The following is a 15725-nucleotide window of genomic DNA, read 5'->3' as shown; positions in this document are numbered from 1 at the left end:
AAAAAAAAACAAAAACAAACAGTGTTACTCTGTCGCCCAAGCTGGAGTGCAACAGCACAATCTCAGCTCACTGCAATCTGTGCCTCGCCGATGCTCCTGCCTCAGCCTCCCAAGTAGCTGGGATTAAAGGTGTGCGCCATCACACTCAGCTAATTTTTGTATTTTTAGTAGAGACAGGGTTTCGCCATGTCGGCCAGGCTGGTCTCGAACTCCTGACCTCAGGTGATCCGCCTACCCTGGCCTCCCAAAGTGCTGGGATTACAGGAGTGAGCCACTGTGCCTGGCCAAAACAAAATATTAATGTAGTGTTTCATATTCACACATTATTTGACCTTCCTTCTATGTCTTAAAAAAGAAAAAAAGGGAAACTGAAATGAATGTTTCCTACCTCTGTTCACTGAAAATTCCTAGAAGCAATGACAACCCTGTAGCAATAACCATCCCTACCACATAGATTTGGCCTCCAAATATGAATGCCATTTCCCACATGGAACCAGGGATCCTTAGAGAAATGATTGACTCCAAGCCTGGGTTAAGAAATGTCTAAAATGAGTCTGGGGCGTCTCATGCTTAAAACAATAGAAGCTGTCAAAGACCACAGGGCACTCTCACAAAGGTACAAGGGCCAACCCAAAGGGATTCCTACTGGCCAAAGAAGGGACCATTTTGAGCCTCAAAAACATTAATGAGAACTTTCTCTCTTAGAATGACATTCTGAAATCCTGATGGAGGAAATCAGATAAGATCTGAGCTGCGCTACCCAGTAACTTGGGAAGAGGGAGGTAAGGAACTGCTGCTGGCAGAGATGACGCCAGAGTGGCCATGGGTTCAAGTTATTAAAAAGCTGGGTGATGAGACCATATCGGTTCATTAGACTATCTTCTTTTGTGTTATGTTTGAAAATTCCCAAAGTAAAAAGTCTTAAAAATAAGTGATAAACTTAAATAAAACATTTCATGCAGAAGTCCCAGCTCCCCGTGGCATGGCCCCTGCTTCCCCATCTTCTTCCATCCTCGCTCCTTCCTCCACTCCAGCCACAGCAGCTCTGTCATTCCTCCCACAGGCCAGGCATGCCCCACCCCAAAGCCTCTGCACCTGCTGCTCCCTATGCCTGGAACACACTTGCTCAGCGACACTTGCCACCCTCAGATACTGGTGTGGCTCACCACCTGCCCTCACTCCGGCTGCTGTTTCCAATTAGGCTTCCTGAGCTCCCGGATAACCCTGAATACAACAGCAAGCTTCCACTTCCCAGAACTCCTGCTCTTTGCTTTACTGTCTACACATAACTTATCACTAGCCAACACACAGGCATCTGAATATGTGTTTATTACTGGTCTCCTTCTCACTGAATTTAAGGTATATAAGGCAAGAACTCTGCTTGGATCCCAGCAGTGTCTGGCTCAAAGAAAGCACCCCAAAATATTTATTAACATCAGAAACACATATAGTACTTACTAAGAGGCAGGAGCTGTTCTAATATCTTCATACAACTTACTTGCAAATGAACAGAGCCCTCCCACTGCCAGGCCCTTCCTCAGGCTGTCCCTCCCAAGCATCCAGATCCTATGAGCTCAAGTCCCCAAATTCCATGGAATATTGGATTATCAGACTATTTCATGGGGCTTTTTTCTTCTCTCTAAACATCTAGAACATTTAGTAACTTCAGTATTAAAACGGGCAATCACAACATCATCTTAAAATATTCTTATTATGAAAGTCATGTTATATACATAATATATATAACAGAAAATATATCTTATATATATAATACAATGTATACCACATAAGGAACACTAATAATATATTGCAGCAAATTGAGAAGATAAAAAATTCAGTAGTAAATCCTATCAGCAATTAAGTACTGTTAACATTTTCATCTATTTCCTTCTGGTTCACTGTCTCTAGATCTTTTAAATCTTTCTCACAAATATAAATCTCTTGCTTTCTTTAAAGCTACTAAAAATTTCAAAAACTAATTTTAAATGTGACTGAAAAACAAAATGCAAACAAAAAAGCTCACAACAATGGTGATTTTAAGCTGTACTTCACATCTAGTGACTCTTATATGCTCCTAGAGTTAAGAATTATTTTTCTGGACCTTTTTCTTATTGCAATATTATCTAGTTTTCTCATGAATATGTTTCTTCTCAATCAAAATACAAACTCCTTGTGGTAAGAACCAAATCTTATTTTTTGTATCTCGCAACAGAAGTGAACTGAATATACAAGAATCAAAATAAGTGCAAAATAAAATCAGAGCATAATCCGCTATTTTTGGCTTCTACGAGCCACTGTACTTACCGAATCCTGCAGAAAAAGGGTTTCACTGGAGCACATTCATACCGTGGAGCTGCTAGAAAGACAGACAGCCAGACAGCCAGAAAGAAGATGCCTCGTCAATCACTCCCTCTTAGGCAGGTCTTTCTCAGTGAAACAATGTTTCACCATTACCAAACAAAAAATTATTTTTTTAAAAAGAGAGAGAGGTCCCATTGATTAAAATACTATTGGGAAATACTAGAATATGACTGGATCTCTAAATGCAGGAAGACAGTTCTATTTTAATCAAGGGGATCTCCCTCTAATACCAAAAACAATACTAGTATTTCCCAATACCAAAGACATACTAGTGTTTTCCAATCCTGAAAACCGTGAGCCTCAGGTGTAACAGTGAGAATCACATTTATATCATTCCCTCATTAATTCCCATAGTTCCCAAAATGCCCATGCTCATTATCTCAAAGGTCAATGTCATTATACTTAGACACAATAATTCTGGTGGTAATACTCCATTCCATTGCAATAGTCTGGAAATTTCTAAAAACCTGGGGATTTGGACTGTTTTCAGTTTTTTAGCTATATGACATATAATTTTCTTTCCTTCTTCTTTCCTTGGATAAATTTCAAAAAGTTGTGTTCCTAGGTTAAATGATAGAATCAATTTATAACTTTCATTGTGTACTGATAAACTAACCTCCAGAAAAGTGTACTAATTTTCACATTTATTAATGTTTTCTCACAACCCTCATGCCAAACTTGCTATCAATTATGTTAATTTTTGCATCAATTTTATTGATGTATGAGGTAGTAATTCAGAAATGCCTAAATTTGCCTATCTTAGCGGAAGATGAGGGGGCTGAAATTTCTGCCCAGTGTTTGTTAAGTATATGTATTTCCCGAGTTTCCTGAATATCTTTTGGGCATTTGTTCACTGAAACAAATAGTCTCTAGTTATAGGAACCATGGAAAACTGTGAGATGTTTAAAAAATATACACTGAAGCTTGCATAAACAGTGAGAATCCAAAAGAACTGAAATACTGAATAAGAAGCCCAGGTCTTGATACTTCTAAGGAGATGATCACAGGAAGAGTCAGAAAGCATTAATAAAGCACTGAAGATTGGTATAATCTTCTACAGAAAACAGCCTTTACTGTGAGATCAGTTTGCTTACACCACTTATTCATCATACCAGGCACCTGAACTCCAACGCAGTCACTAGAAGTCCTGGACCATTGAAAGCCAGACTACGTGAGCTAAGACAACAGACATGAGCCCAGATGCATCTTCATTCCTAGGCTGTAAATATGTGATGCTTTTTTCTGAAAGCATGCCCTGAAGTAGTAATGGTCAAATCCTTCTAAGAGGTTTGTACAAGACATGTTAAACAAAAACATACTCTAATACAGGACCAGAGGCTGACAAGAGCTGAGTGGATAGCTTCCTAAGTCCTCTTAATGTTCTATGTGTTCAAAGTAAGGGATCAGAGGAGGTAACACAGGCACAGCCTAGAAAGGGGGCAGAGTTAACCAACTGCTCTCAAGAAGGGTTTCAATTATTGAGATTTACAAGGCAAAAGTACAATATAAAGAGTAAACTAGATTCACATCATGCCTTTATGGCATAAGTGAATTTTGAGATCCAAAAGAATAATTTCAGGGCATATTAAGATTTTACATGAAAGGTGATATGGTGAGGCTGTATCCCTACCCAAATCTCATCTTGAATTGTAGTTCCCACAATCCCCACGTGTCAAGGGAGGGACCTAGTGGGAGGTAACTGAATGATGGGGGTGGTTGCCCTCTTCCTGTTCTGGTGATAGTGAGTTCTCATGAGAGCCGATGGTTTTATTGCTTGGCACTTCTCCTGCTGCCACCATATGAAGGACATGTTTGCTTCCCATTTTGCTACAATTCTAAGTATCCTGAGGCCTCCCCAGCCATGCTTAACTGTGAGTTAATTAAACCTCTTTCCTTGATAAACTACCCAGTCTTGGGTATGTCTTTATTAGCAGCATGAGAATGGACTAATACAATAAACCTGTACTGCAAAGAGTGGGGTGCTGCTACAAGGATACTTGAAAATGTAGAAGTGACTTTGGAACTGGGTAACAGGCAGAGGCTGGAACAGTTTGGAGGGCTCAAAAGTAAATAGGAAAATGTGGGAAAATCTTGAACTTCCTAGAGACTTATTGAATGGCTTTGACCAAAATGCTGATACAGATATGGACAATGACATCCAGGCTGTGGTGGTCTGAGATGGAGATAAGGAACCTGTTGGGACTGGAGTAGAGGTGACTTTTGCTATGCAAAAAGACTGGCGGCATTCTGCCCCTGCCCTAGAGATCTGTGGAACTTTGAACTTGAGAGAGAGGATTTAGGGTATCTGGCGGAAGAAATTTCTAAACAGCAAAGCATTCAAGAGGAAGCGGAGAATAAGAATTTGGAAAAATTGTAGCCTGAAGATGCAACAGAAAAGAAAAACCCATTTTCTGGGGAGAAATTCATGCCTGCTGCAGAAATTTATAAAAGTAACAAGAAGCCAAATGTTAATCACCAAGACAATGGGGAAAATGTCACCAAGGCATGCCAGAGACTTCACAGCAGCCCCTCCATCGCAGGCTGAGGCCTAGGAGGGAAAAAAGGTTTTCTGGGCCTGGTCCAGGGCCCCACTGCTCTGTGCAGCCTTGGGACATGGTCCCCTGTATTGCAGCTGCTTCAGCTCCAACCACGGCTAAAATGGGCCAAGGTACAGCTCAGGCCATAGCTTCAGAGGATGCAAGCCCTATTCCTTGGCAGCTTCCACATGGTGTTGGTCCTGCAGGTATGCAGAAGACCAGAATTGAGGTTTGGAAACCTCTGCCTAGATTTCAGAGGATATAAGGAAATTCTTGGATGTCCAGGCAGAAGTTTGCTATGGGGCAGAGCCCTCATAGAGTGCCACTGCTTGGGCACGTGTAATAGAAATCTGGGGTTGGAGTCCCCACAGTCTCCACTGGGGTAGTGCCCAGTGGAGCTGTGAGAAGAGGGCCATCATTCTCCAGACCCAAGAATGGTAGATCCACTGACAGCTTGCACTGTGTGCCTGGAAAAGCCAGACAATGCCAGCTCATGAAACCACCCATAAGGGGGGCTGTACCCTGCAAAGCCACAGGGGCAGAACTGCCAAGGCTGTTGGAGTCCATTTCTTGTACCAGCATTACCTGGATGTGAGACATGGAATCAAAGGAGATTATTCTGGAGCCTTAAGATTTAATTACTGCCTCAGTGGATTTCAGGTTTGCATAGGGCCTTTAGCCCCTTTGTTTTGGACAATTTCTCCCATTTGGAATGGGTTTTATTAATGCCCGTACCTCCATTGTATCTAGGAAGTAACTAATTTGCTTTGGATTTTACAGGTTTATAGGTAAAGGGGACTTGCCTTGTCACAGATGAGACTTTGGATTTGGACTTTTGGGCTAATGCTGGAATGAGCTAAGACTCTGGGGGACTGTTGGAAAGGAATGGTCCTGTTTTGAAATGTGAGGACATGAGATTTGGAAGGGGCCAGGAGCAGAATGATATGGTTTGGCTGTGTCCTGACCCAAATCTCATCTTCAGTTGTAGCTCCCATAATCCCCATGCATGGTAGGAGGAGCCCGGTGGGAGGTAACTGAATCATGGAGGCAGCTTCCTCCATGCTATTTTCATGATAGTAAGTTCTCATGAGATCTGATGGTTTTATAAGGGGCTTCCCCTTCACTTGGCTCCCATTCTTCTCCTTCCTGACACCATGCATGGAAGGACATGTTTGCTTTCCCTTCTGTCATGATTGTAAATCTCCTGAGGCCTTCCCAGCCATGTGGAACTGTGAATCAATTAAACCTCTTTCCTTTATGAATTACCCAGTCTCAGGTGGTTCTTTACAGCAGTGTGAGAACAGACTAATACAAAAGGGAAATATCCCAGAAATAAGTAATTAGCAAAAATGAAAAGTCTGAAAAGACAGTCAGTGCTAATGGAAAAATACCTGGGGAAAAAATGTGAAAGACCTGGCAGACAATATTGTGGATGTCCTGTTCACAGCTGTATCTCAGCATATGTATTTAGGAAAGGGAAAGAGAAATAAAATCAATATTTTTGAAAGATGGAAACAGGAGAGATGAGGAGCTAGAAGCAAGCAGGGATGACATGCATGTTTTCTCAAGCTTATGTAAAAATATTTTTAAAAGATGGGGCAATTATAATTGGAAGAAGCATGCAAAGCTATTCTTCATTACATTATGTACTGGATAAAAAATTAGAAATAGTATATACAGAGAGTTTCATATATCAAGATGAAAAAGTTTTGGAGATCTGTTTCACAACATTGTAACCATCATTCACAGCAATGGAGTGAAGCCTAAAAATGATTAAGATGGTGTATTAGGTCCGTTTCCATGCTGCTGATAAAGACATATCCCAGACAGGGCAATTTATAAAAGAAAGAGGTTTAATGGACTTACAGTTCCGTGTGGCTGGGGAGGCCTCACAATCATGGCAGAAGGCAAGGTGGGGCTAGTCACATCTTACATGGATGGCAGCAGGCAAAGAGAGACAGCTTGTGCAGGGAAACTCTCGTTTTTAAAGTCATCAGATCTTGTGAGACTTATCCACTGTCACGAGAACAGCATGGGAAGGACTTGCTCCCATGATTCAATTACCTCCCACGGGGTTCCTCCCATGACACATGGGAATGGTGGGAGTTACAATTCAACATGAGATTTGGGTGGGGACATAGTCAAACTCTATCAGATGGTAAATTGTATGTTTTTTACCATAATAAATTACTTTTTAGTTAGAGAGAAGGGCTTGGAATTAAAGAGAAAGCTGATATCTATCTATCTATCTATCTATCTATCTATCTATCTATCTATCTTTAGGAGATACTTTACAAAGAACACAAAATAATAAAGCATGACTAAAAAGAAATAAATTAAGATCACACAGGACTGAATGTCACAAAGAAAACTACAATAGGCATCTTTGATTTAGGTAAAAAAGCATCCCAGAAGGAAAATAAAGTAATGATACTAATGAACTTTTAGGGGCAAGAAAAACTGGAAGAGAGCTACTGATCCTAATTTTTTTTTTTTTTTAAACAGAGTTTCACTCTTGTTGCCCAGGCTGGAGTGCAATGGTGTGATCTTGGCTCAATGCAACCTCTCCCTCCTAGGTTCAAGCAATTCTTGTGTCTCAGCTTCCCCAGTGGCTGGGATTACAGGCATGTGCTACCATGCCCAGAATTTTTGTACTTTTTAGTAGAGATGGGTTTCACCACGGCCAGGCTGATCTGGAATTCCTGACCTCAGGTGATCCTCCTGCCCTTGGCCTCCCAAAGTGCTAGGATTACAGGTGTGAGCCACCACGCCCAGCCTAATGATTCAAATTTTATCTCCAAAGTAAAATCTCTCATACAAGGAAATCATAAAGAAATATAGGAGGAAAAACATTTAATTTTAACTTAAAGGAAACAGCCTTCATAGCAACTAAAGCACTATACGGTATGCTGGTAGTGAAATAGTTATGACATATAATCTATGAAACAGACGTGACAAAATGGAAACAAATGTATTGTCTTTATGTTACCAGAAGCTTTTAAAATGCTGTTTTAATCACATGAAGACTTTCTACAACAAGAATAGGAAAAAACAGTTTGCATGCTCTAAATAACGCATTAGTTTCTGTACTATTCCTGTTAAGAACGAAACTGATCTGGATGAAGCAAGATAAACATCTGAACATTGGTCCTGTTACCTCTTTGGGTCCAGTCGTTCCAGAAGGGAAGCTGAGCTCTGGCAGTGTGTGCATAGAACACCCTCACATCTTGAGGGGCAAGCAGGTCGACAAAGCGAGAAGTTGCCAGGACGTCTTTCTTACGATTCAGGATTAAAGCAGCCTGTTCAGAAACGTGCACTAACCTTCCAGACAGAAAGGAAAATACTGCCACAAAGGTATCCTATGAAAAACATTTAAAATAAATGCAAATATTGAGATACTCATAGCAATAGTCCCTGTAAGGTAAATTTCTTCTAGATCTCTACCATGATCAATATCTTAAACTACATAGGTACAACCTATGAAGGCAACAAAACTCCTCAAATACTTTTCTCCAACATCCTTCTTAAATATTCTCATAAAACCTACACTTCACCTGCTGAAGGTTCAATTTCTATGCCAAAAAATATATTAACTCATTCTATGCAGACTAAATATACCTATGGCACATAAACTTGATTCCTTCTCCTCTGCAAACTGTGCCTTACACCTGGGTGGATGGTGTTCTCGTCATCAGTACAGATTCTATGCTTTAAGACATGCTGAAGATTCACCTTCTTCAGGAAGCTGTCCTTGACAAACCTCATTGCGTAAGCATCTCTGCTCTAATTTCTTCCATTAGATGTAAATGAAACTTACTTATAATCAGCCATTGTTTATGTTTGCTAGCGCTGGCATGCTTTCCTCTCTAGCTTTATGTTAAAGATCTTAAAAGACAAATACTTTCTTAAGCTGTTTTTTAAAATCTCCATAGTACCTACTACAGTACTATGCACACACCAGTCCTTAAAATAAGCACTGTTATAATAGTAGGGATGGCTCATGTTCCACTGTTACAAAATCTTTAAGTTACAATTATGTTGATGTCTGTACATAAAAATAAGTAACCTCCACCGTATCAACCAAACATGAGGCTCAATTACTCTGTCAAACAAGAAGAGAGAGAAAATATATGTGTATATATATACTAAAGGTCTCTTCCAAAATTTTATGAAAAATGACAGTATCTCAACTCACCTGTTCTATAACTTCCAGTTGTTACAACTTGAAGTAGTAGGTATTGGAACTAAGAATGATATAAATAGAAATTAACAATTCGGAGATTAGAATAAGATGCAGGAAATTACTCTGCAGTGTACTTTTTTGTTTTTCTCTTAATTTGAGAGAGCCTGGGAATGCTAAGGAGCTAGAAGCACCTCATAACCAAAGTCACTGAACTGCACAGCACACTTAATGGGCTGCTTCTGTTTTTCGATGTTTTCTCTGGCAAGGGTAGAGAAGCTACACCATGCCTCTTTGGCAGTTCCTCCTTTGCTTCCCTCAAATTGTGGTTGCTGAAACGTTGTTACTCTCCTTAAAAACTGACATCTAGAGCAGGTCCTTAGGAAAAATCACCCAGGTTGATATGGCAAAATGCATGAATTCTTACTGTGTTTTTGGAAGTGTGTTCTGAAGCAATAGTGGCCAGCTCCTCAAGACTGTACATGGTCACATCTGCCTGAGGTGCTCCATTTTGACTGAGAATCTGGAAAAACTCACTGTTTGCTAAGAAACACAGGGAGATAAACAGGTAGTCCAGTGACAACAGTATCTTTAGGAAACCATTTTATTTCTATCAAGCTGGATTATTTTTTTCAGATGAGAACACCTTGGTGCATTTTTCTCGAAAACAGAGCATTTTCTGCTTTTACTTAAAATACATACTGATGGTTGTGCAAACTTAAGATTTTGATTTTATGAATTCTGCATGTTCTGGATCACAAGGAGCAAGATACATTCAAGGTGCTAACTAAAAATTTCAGATGCATATGCAATTTTTTCGGGGGGAGCAGAAACAGTACTCCATCATTCAGGAACATATCATATATGAAGCACAGAGGTTTGTGCTAAAGAGAATATGGCTTTAATGGAATCCCTTGAAATGTCAGGCAGAAAAAGAAAAGTCTTTACAATGGTTCATTTTTAGTTTGGTAAATTCCTCATATATCATTACTGCATTTAAAAAATATGTGTAAGGTATGCAAAGGTAACTATTTAGTGGAATGCATTTTTTCCCCGTAACTTCCATAAAAGACAATGTTCCTTTAAAAGGTTAGCCTTCAGAATGTGCTTATGCTAAAACTCTACTCTCTTGCAACAGATCGGCAAAACGCTGCAAAGTTACTATAAACTATTATACAGATAAAGTTTTCCTGGTCTTTCAGATGTGAAAAATTAAGACATGAATGCAATCGGTGTAGATCTGCTCATTTTCCATAAAGCACCAGAAAAAGTTCAAAGTATCTGCATGACTAAGAGCCCCCTGACCACTCCTCTGGCTGCTGTGAGAGTCCCAGTGCACTTGTAGAACTGAATTTTTCTCGCCTGTTTACCTTGCACGCTGTGGACACAGCGGAGGGCATAGTTGAGGGCATCTAGAGTGCTTGGTTTATTGCGTCTCTCAGAGGGGAAGTATTTTTTCATTTCTTGGACAACCATGATAAGTTCTTCCGAAACTCTGTTTCGATCTTGCTGTTCACTGGAAGATTAAAAAAAAAAAACTGACAATTTCACACCTGTGATGGTAACAGCATCTTGCAGTTTATGGAACACAAACTGCAACCCAGGTAAGTTTCTAAGTGCTCTACCGCACCAGTTCATTCAGTCCACAGGGTGATGCCCCTTTTCCTCCAGATAGGGAACTCAGGCAAACAACTGGTAAATACCACACAGTCTCCACTTACTTTCCCTTAATCCACCTGAGCCCCAAGTCAGCTAACTTCTGTAACCACTTTTCCCTCCTGGTGCTCTTTGGTAATTTTCTTCAGTGTCCCAGATCACTTCATCCTACGGTGCCTGAGTCTCCCCCTACACTTTCACCGGGGCTTAAAAGAATAAAAAGATTTACGTCCCCCTTTCCCCACTCTGGGAAAGGACAACTAACGCATGGGGCCCTGAGCCTGAAGCCAGCGCGTCACCTGTGGCTGGGGTCCGCCAATTTTCTCTGCAGATGGAACTCGGGGCTCCACCGCTCCCCAAAGTCTTCGCCCAGGGCCTCGTCCTCAGCTGCCCGTCCCCCGGGGCCAGGAGGTTCCCCGAGGGGCGTCTCGAGGTCTCCGCAGGGCTCCATGTCGTCCTGGGACGGCCCGCTGCCTGCTTCCCGCTCACTTTGCAGCCAGCGACAGACAGCGGTTTCTCACTCCAGTCCGCGCCATGGCGTTAGAGAAACCGGGCGGCTACTACGAGCCAGGGGGCCACGCTCATCTCGGAGGAGCTTCTCCCTCCAGCATCTCCAAAACCCGGAGCTCGCTCCACTTTCGGAAGTCCGGCCTGGGGGGAGGAGACAAGGGTGACAAGGGCCAAGTGGAACTGACGGTCCCACGCCAGCGGCCCCGCTGGCTGGAGCGCTCCAACCGCAAGGTCCTCACCCCTGCCCCAACTTTCCCGCGAGCAGAGAGGCGGGCCCGGAGAGGCGGGCGGCTCGGAAGCGCAACGCTCCGGGGACCCCAGAGCCGAGGGCCGGGCTCTCGGGGCTCCTGGGCCGCGCTCGGGTCCCGAGAATTCCCGCCCGACCGCGCACTCACCGGCTTCGCTCGCCCGCTGCCCCACGCGCAAGCCGCTCGCCCCCCCAAGCCGGCCACCCGCGCGTGCAGTCTCGAGGCCCGCCGCGTGCCGGGAAGCAGCCGGCACCGCGTCCCCTGCCGCCGCGTGACTGGCCCCGCCCCCGAGCCGCGCGATTGGCTGTCGGGGCCGGTTCCGCGGGCCCCCATTGGCCCTGGGGCGGGGCGCGACCCGGTGCGCCCGGGTTATATAAGCCAGGGCGAGGGGGCGGGGTCCTCTGGGGCGCGTTACATAACGCTGGAGGTCTGGCGGAGGCCGGCGCTCGGCCAATCCGGCAGGCGGTACGCGGGCAGGAGGCGGGGTGGCCCTGAGCGGCCTTAGGCCCGGGCCGCGCGACTGGAGTGTCCAGCCCCTATGCCACGCCGCCGGGGCGGAGCCGCTGAAGCCAGAGCAGAAATGATAGGGTCAGGGAGCTGCCAGCCACGCGGGGGCGGGACCTGGCGGGGAAGGGGTCTGTGGGGCGGGACCTGGGGGAGTCTGTGGGGCGGGGCGGGCCCGGCCCAACCTCCACGTGAGAGGGGGGCGGGTAAGGGAGGGAAGTGAGAGGCGGGGGTGCAAGGGGGCGGGGAGTGAGAGGCGGGGGCTGTGGGCTTGAGTCGGGGTCATGGGGAGGCTGGAGTTGGGGGGACGGATGGGGCCGGAGGCGGGGGCAGGAGGGGGACGTGGGTGATAGGAGTAGGGGGCCGAGAGGCGGGGGCGGGGGGCTGGAAGGGGAGAGGGATGAGGGCGAGAGGCGGGGGCGGGGGTGTCGAGGGCGGGGCCAGAGTGGGGGGGGAGAGAGAGAGAGAGAAAGGAGAGAGAGAGAGAGAAAGGAGAGAGAGAGAGAGAAAGAAGGGGGGGCGCGGACTGGGGGCGTGGCGGGGACTGGGGGCGTGCCGGGGCGACCTAGGGCGGCCCGGGCCAGCTCTCTGGGTGGGGTTGGGTTCTGGAGTCCACGGACTGGGGGCGTGCCGGGGCGACCTGGGGCCGCCCGGGCCAGCTCTCTGGGTGCGGTTGGGTTCTGGAGTCCACGGACTGGGGGCGTGGCGGGGACTGGGGGCGTGCCGGGGCGACCTGGGGCGGCCCGGGCCAGCTCTCTGGGTGGGGTTGGGTCCTGGAGTCCGCGGGTGGCTCCGGGCTGCCTGAGCGGGTGTGGGGGGGAGCCCTGGGTGGGGCCGGCTGCAGACAGCGTACCTCTCAACGTGCTTTGGGTGTCTTCTAGGCTTTCCACGGTTTTCACCGCCTCTGACCTACCAAACCCACCCCAACCGCCCTCGTTCTCTGCTAACTCTTGAGGTGAGTGGGGTGGACTTGGAGGAACCGGGCCGTATAGCAGCCCTGGCAAAAAACCCATCCGATATTTAGAAACTTTTTTTTTTGAGACAGGGTCTTGCTCTGTCGCCTAGGGTGGAGTGCAGTGGTGCCATCTCGGCTCACTGCAACCTGTCTTCTGGACTCCAGGCGTTCTCCTGCTTCAGCCTCCCGAGTAGCTGAACTGCAGGCGCAGCCACCGCACCTGGCTAATTGTTATGTTTTTGGTAAAAATGGTCTATGTTGGCCAGGCTGGTCTCAAACTCCTGAGCTCCAGTGTTCTGCTGGCCTCGGTCTCCCGAAGTGTTGGGATTACTGGTGTGAGCCACTGCACCCGCCCAGAAACAGAATTTTGACGGTGAAAATTAAAACACTTCCCTGGAATTCCTAAAATTACAGATTCATTTGGCAACTATGGGAAGACAAATGTAAAAGCCACTGTTTCAGAGGAGGAAGGTGTAGTGCCCTTAAAAAAAAAAAAGTCAGAAAGCTCAGTTTAGATTGTCTTTCTCAACACCTTAGAAATGAAAGGTATAGTGCTGAGTGCCGCCCCTCTCTGTGCTGCCTGGTACAGAAAAAATATTCAGTATTTGTTGGATGAATGAAATTGTATGTAAAGGAAGAGGGGAAAAGTGAAGTGGGCGAGTGCTTATGTTAGGTACTGAATAAACCACCTTATTCTTACAAGCGATAGTCTGGGTGTCCTCGGAAGCTGAGTTTTGTCAAACTGCATTCCTTCAGCAAGTATTTATTGCGTGCAAATCGGGGTAGTGACACTTGGAATCCCAGGGGCTAGAACAGTAGACCACCACCACTCCCTGCCACCCAGGGAGTCAACATTTTATTGAGAAACACATACAAGCAATCCCATAAATAAGTTCATAAAGCCTAAAGCGATGTGTAGAAAACAAGCTACTGGGATGAAGAGTAACTGGGACAGAGGTGAAGGAAGGCGGCCATAGCCGCCTCAGATCAGCCGGGCAGGCCTCTGGGAAGGCGGAGTTAAACCCAAGATGAGCAGCACCTGCCATGATGGATGGGGAAGTGGGCCCTGCAGAGTGGAAAGTACCTGCAAAGGACCTTTGGAAAGAAGTAAGTTTGCTGTTGAGAAACTGAAACAAACTTTATTCGGGTCTGTTTCTCCTTCAGTGCTTCCTTTTTCATTCATAGCTTAACTCTGGCCTGCAAGCCACACCCTAACATTGAAAGTCCCATGCACACACCTCTCCACTGTTAACAGCTATACTTTGGCAGACTGTAGGGTCCAGCCCTACAGTAGAACCCCTCTCTACTGGAAATAAAGACACAAGACGCCGAGATCAAGACAAAGAGAGTTTGGGCCCAGGGGTTCACTGCCAACCAAAGCGTGGAGTCCAGCAGTGGCCTCGAGTGCTTGGACGTGCTGACTTTTATTGAGTATAAAGCAGGGGGCAGGGTAGGTAGGGCAAGTCATTGGTGGTCAGTGATAGGGTCAAGTAAATCACGTGTCTTAGAGACACTTTCAAGTAGCCCAGGCAAGGGAAGAAGCAAGGGCAAGGGAAAAATGCGTCAGCACTTTTTCCAGACTTGTCAAGAAGGAACACAGACATTAAGATTTATGTTACTTTTACTGATTCTATCTCCTAAAAAAGGAACCAGGTGGAGAAGCGGAACACAAAAGTAGACATGGAACGTGACTGCCGGAGCACAGCATCACACAGAGAAAATAATTAAGCCCCTGGATGTTGGTATGTGTCCCTGACAGCCGTCAGGCCTGCCACAGGCGCCTGTGGGAGCGAAGTTTTCTCCTAACTCCTCCAAGGAAGGAGACATCTCAGACATCTTCCGTAGCTTGCTAATCAGCGGGCGCTTTCCCAGCGCTGGCGCTGCAGCATAGCCAAGATGCCCTCCATCAGCCCTTAGACTGACGTGACAGAGAGCATCTTGCCTTAGGGTGACTTCTTTCACAATGTCACCTTATTCACACTTCACAACCCGAGAAACATTAGCAAAATTAAAAGGTCATACTTGGTATATATATATCTAGGTATCTTTATGATTGCTTATGAATGACTGTGTGATTGTATTTCTAATTCTTTTCTATTTCATTATTTATATGGGAACAGGCTGAGGCTTCAGACCCTTGCCTCAGCATTTGCAGGGTCTCCCACCCAAAAAAGAGTACCTTACTTGGAGGAGAGAGAGCAGGAGAGTCGTATGGGATGAAGTCAGAAAGCTAAAGGGCCAGATCATAGTGGGACTTGTAATTAGGGAAAGGGACTTGGGACTTTTGTAAACATAAGCAAAAGTCTACTTCCACCCATACGATATTGTTTCCTGGGAGTTGTAGAATAAGAATGGAAATACATTCATGGGGAAAGAAGAGTCTACAGAATGAAAACATGTATCTGGGGATGTCCGTTGTCCGTCCAGACTTCTCTCCCCCATGGCCGTGTCAGCAGCCATCCAGTCTACCACATCCAGGGCCAGCTCTCCAAAGCCAAATCCTGTATTTTGGTAATTGTATAAAAGCCAGTTTTCCCCACATCTCCTACACTAGAAAGCACTTTTCACGAGGGGAGTGGTTTGCTTCTGTTCACTCGGGCATGGGGAAATGCTGGGTGCTGGAGGGTAGAGTACCTATAGAGGGGCTGGTGGGAAAAGAGGAGAGACAGTTTCAGGGTTTGTAAGGGACAGGTATGGAGAGCAGCAAGGAATGCCATTTTTAGGATCTGGACCAGGCGCAGCTATTCCTCTATAAGGAACACAGGTGCCACAAC

The 15725-nt window shown here is 45.5% G+C and overlaps 1 protein-coding gene across 6 annotated transcripts in view; it reads right to left on the bottom strand.

Moving 5' to 3' along the window:
• Positions 1-11336, bottom strand: part of PER3 (period circadian regulator 3) — a 62156-nt gene extending 50820 nt beyond the window's left edge. For 3 of the 6 annotated variants that reach the window (XM_017498387.2, XM_017498381.2, XM_017498384.2), the window contains exons 1-5: positions 11034-11300; positions 10449-10594; positions 9506-9621; positions 8056-8257; positions 2305-2356 (exon numbers count right to left, since the gene is read on the bottom strand). In XM_017498387.2, the coding sequence (XP_017353876.1) occupies positions 2305-2356; positions 8056-8257; positions 9506-9621; positions 10449-10594; positions 11034-11185 (668 nt within the window). In that variant the 5' untranslated portion in view covers positions 11186-11300. Of the gene's footprint in view, positions 1-2304; positions 2357-8055; positions 8258-9505; positions 9622-10448; positions 10595-11033 lie in introns of those variants that run through there. The other 3 variants (XM_017498385.2, XM_017498383.2, XM_017498388.2) reach the window with 3 other exon arrangements.
• Between the last annotated feature and the right edge of the window lie 4389 nt (positions 11337-15725).

The sequence above is a fragment of the Cebus imitator genome, unplaced genomic scaffold, assembly GCF_001604975.1.
Source record: "Cebus imitator isolate Cc_AM_T3 unplaced genomic scaffold, Cebus_imitator-1.0 Scaffold240, whole genome shotgun sequence".
Classification (NCBI taxonomy): Eukaryota; Metazoa; Chordata; class Mammalia; order Primates; family Cebidae; genus Cebus; species Cebus imitator.
This window is presented reverse-complemented; position numbering and strand designations above follow the sequence as displayed.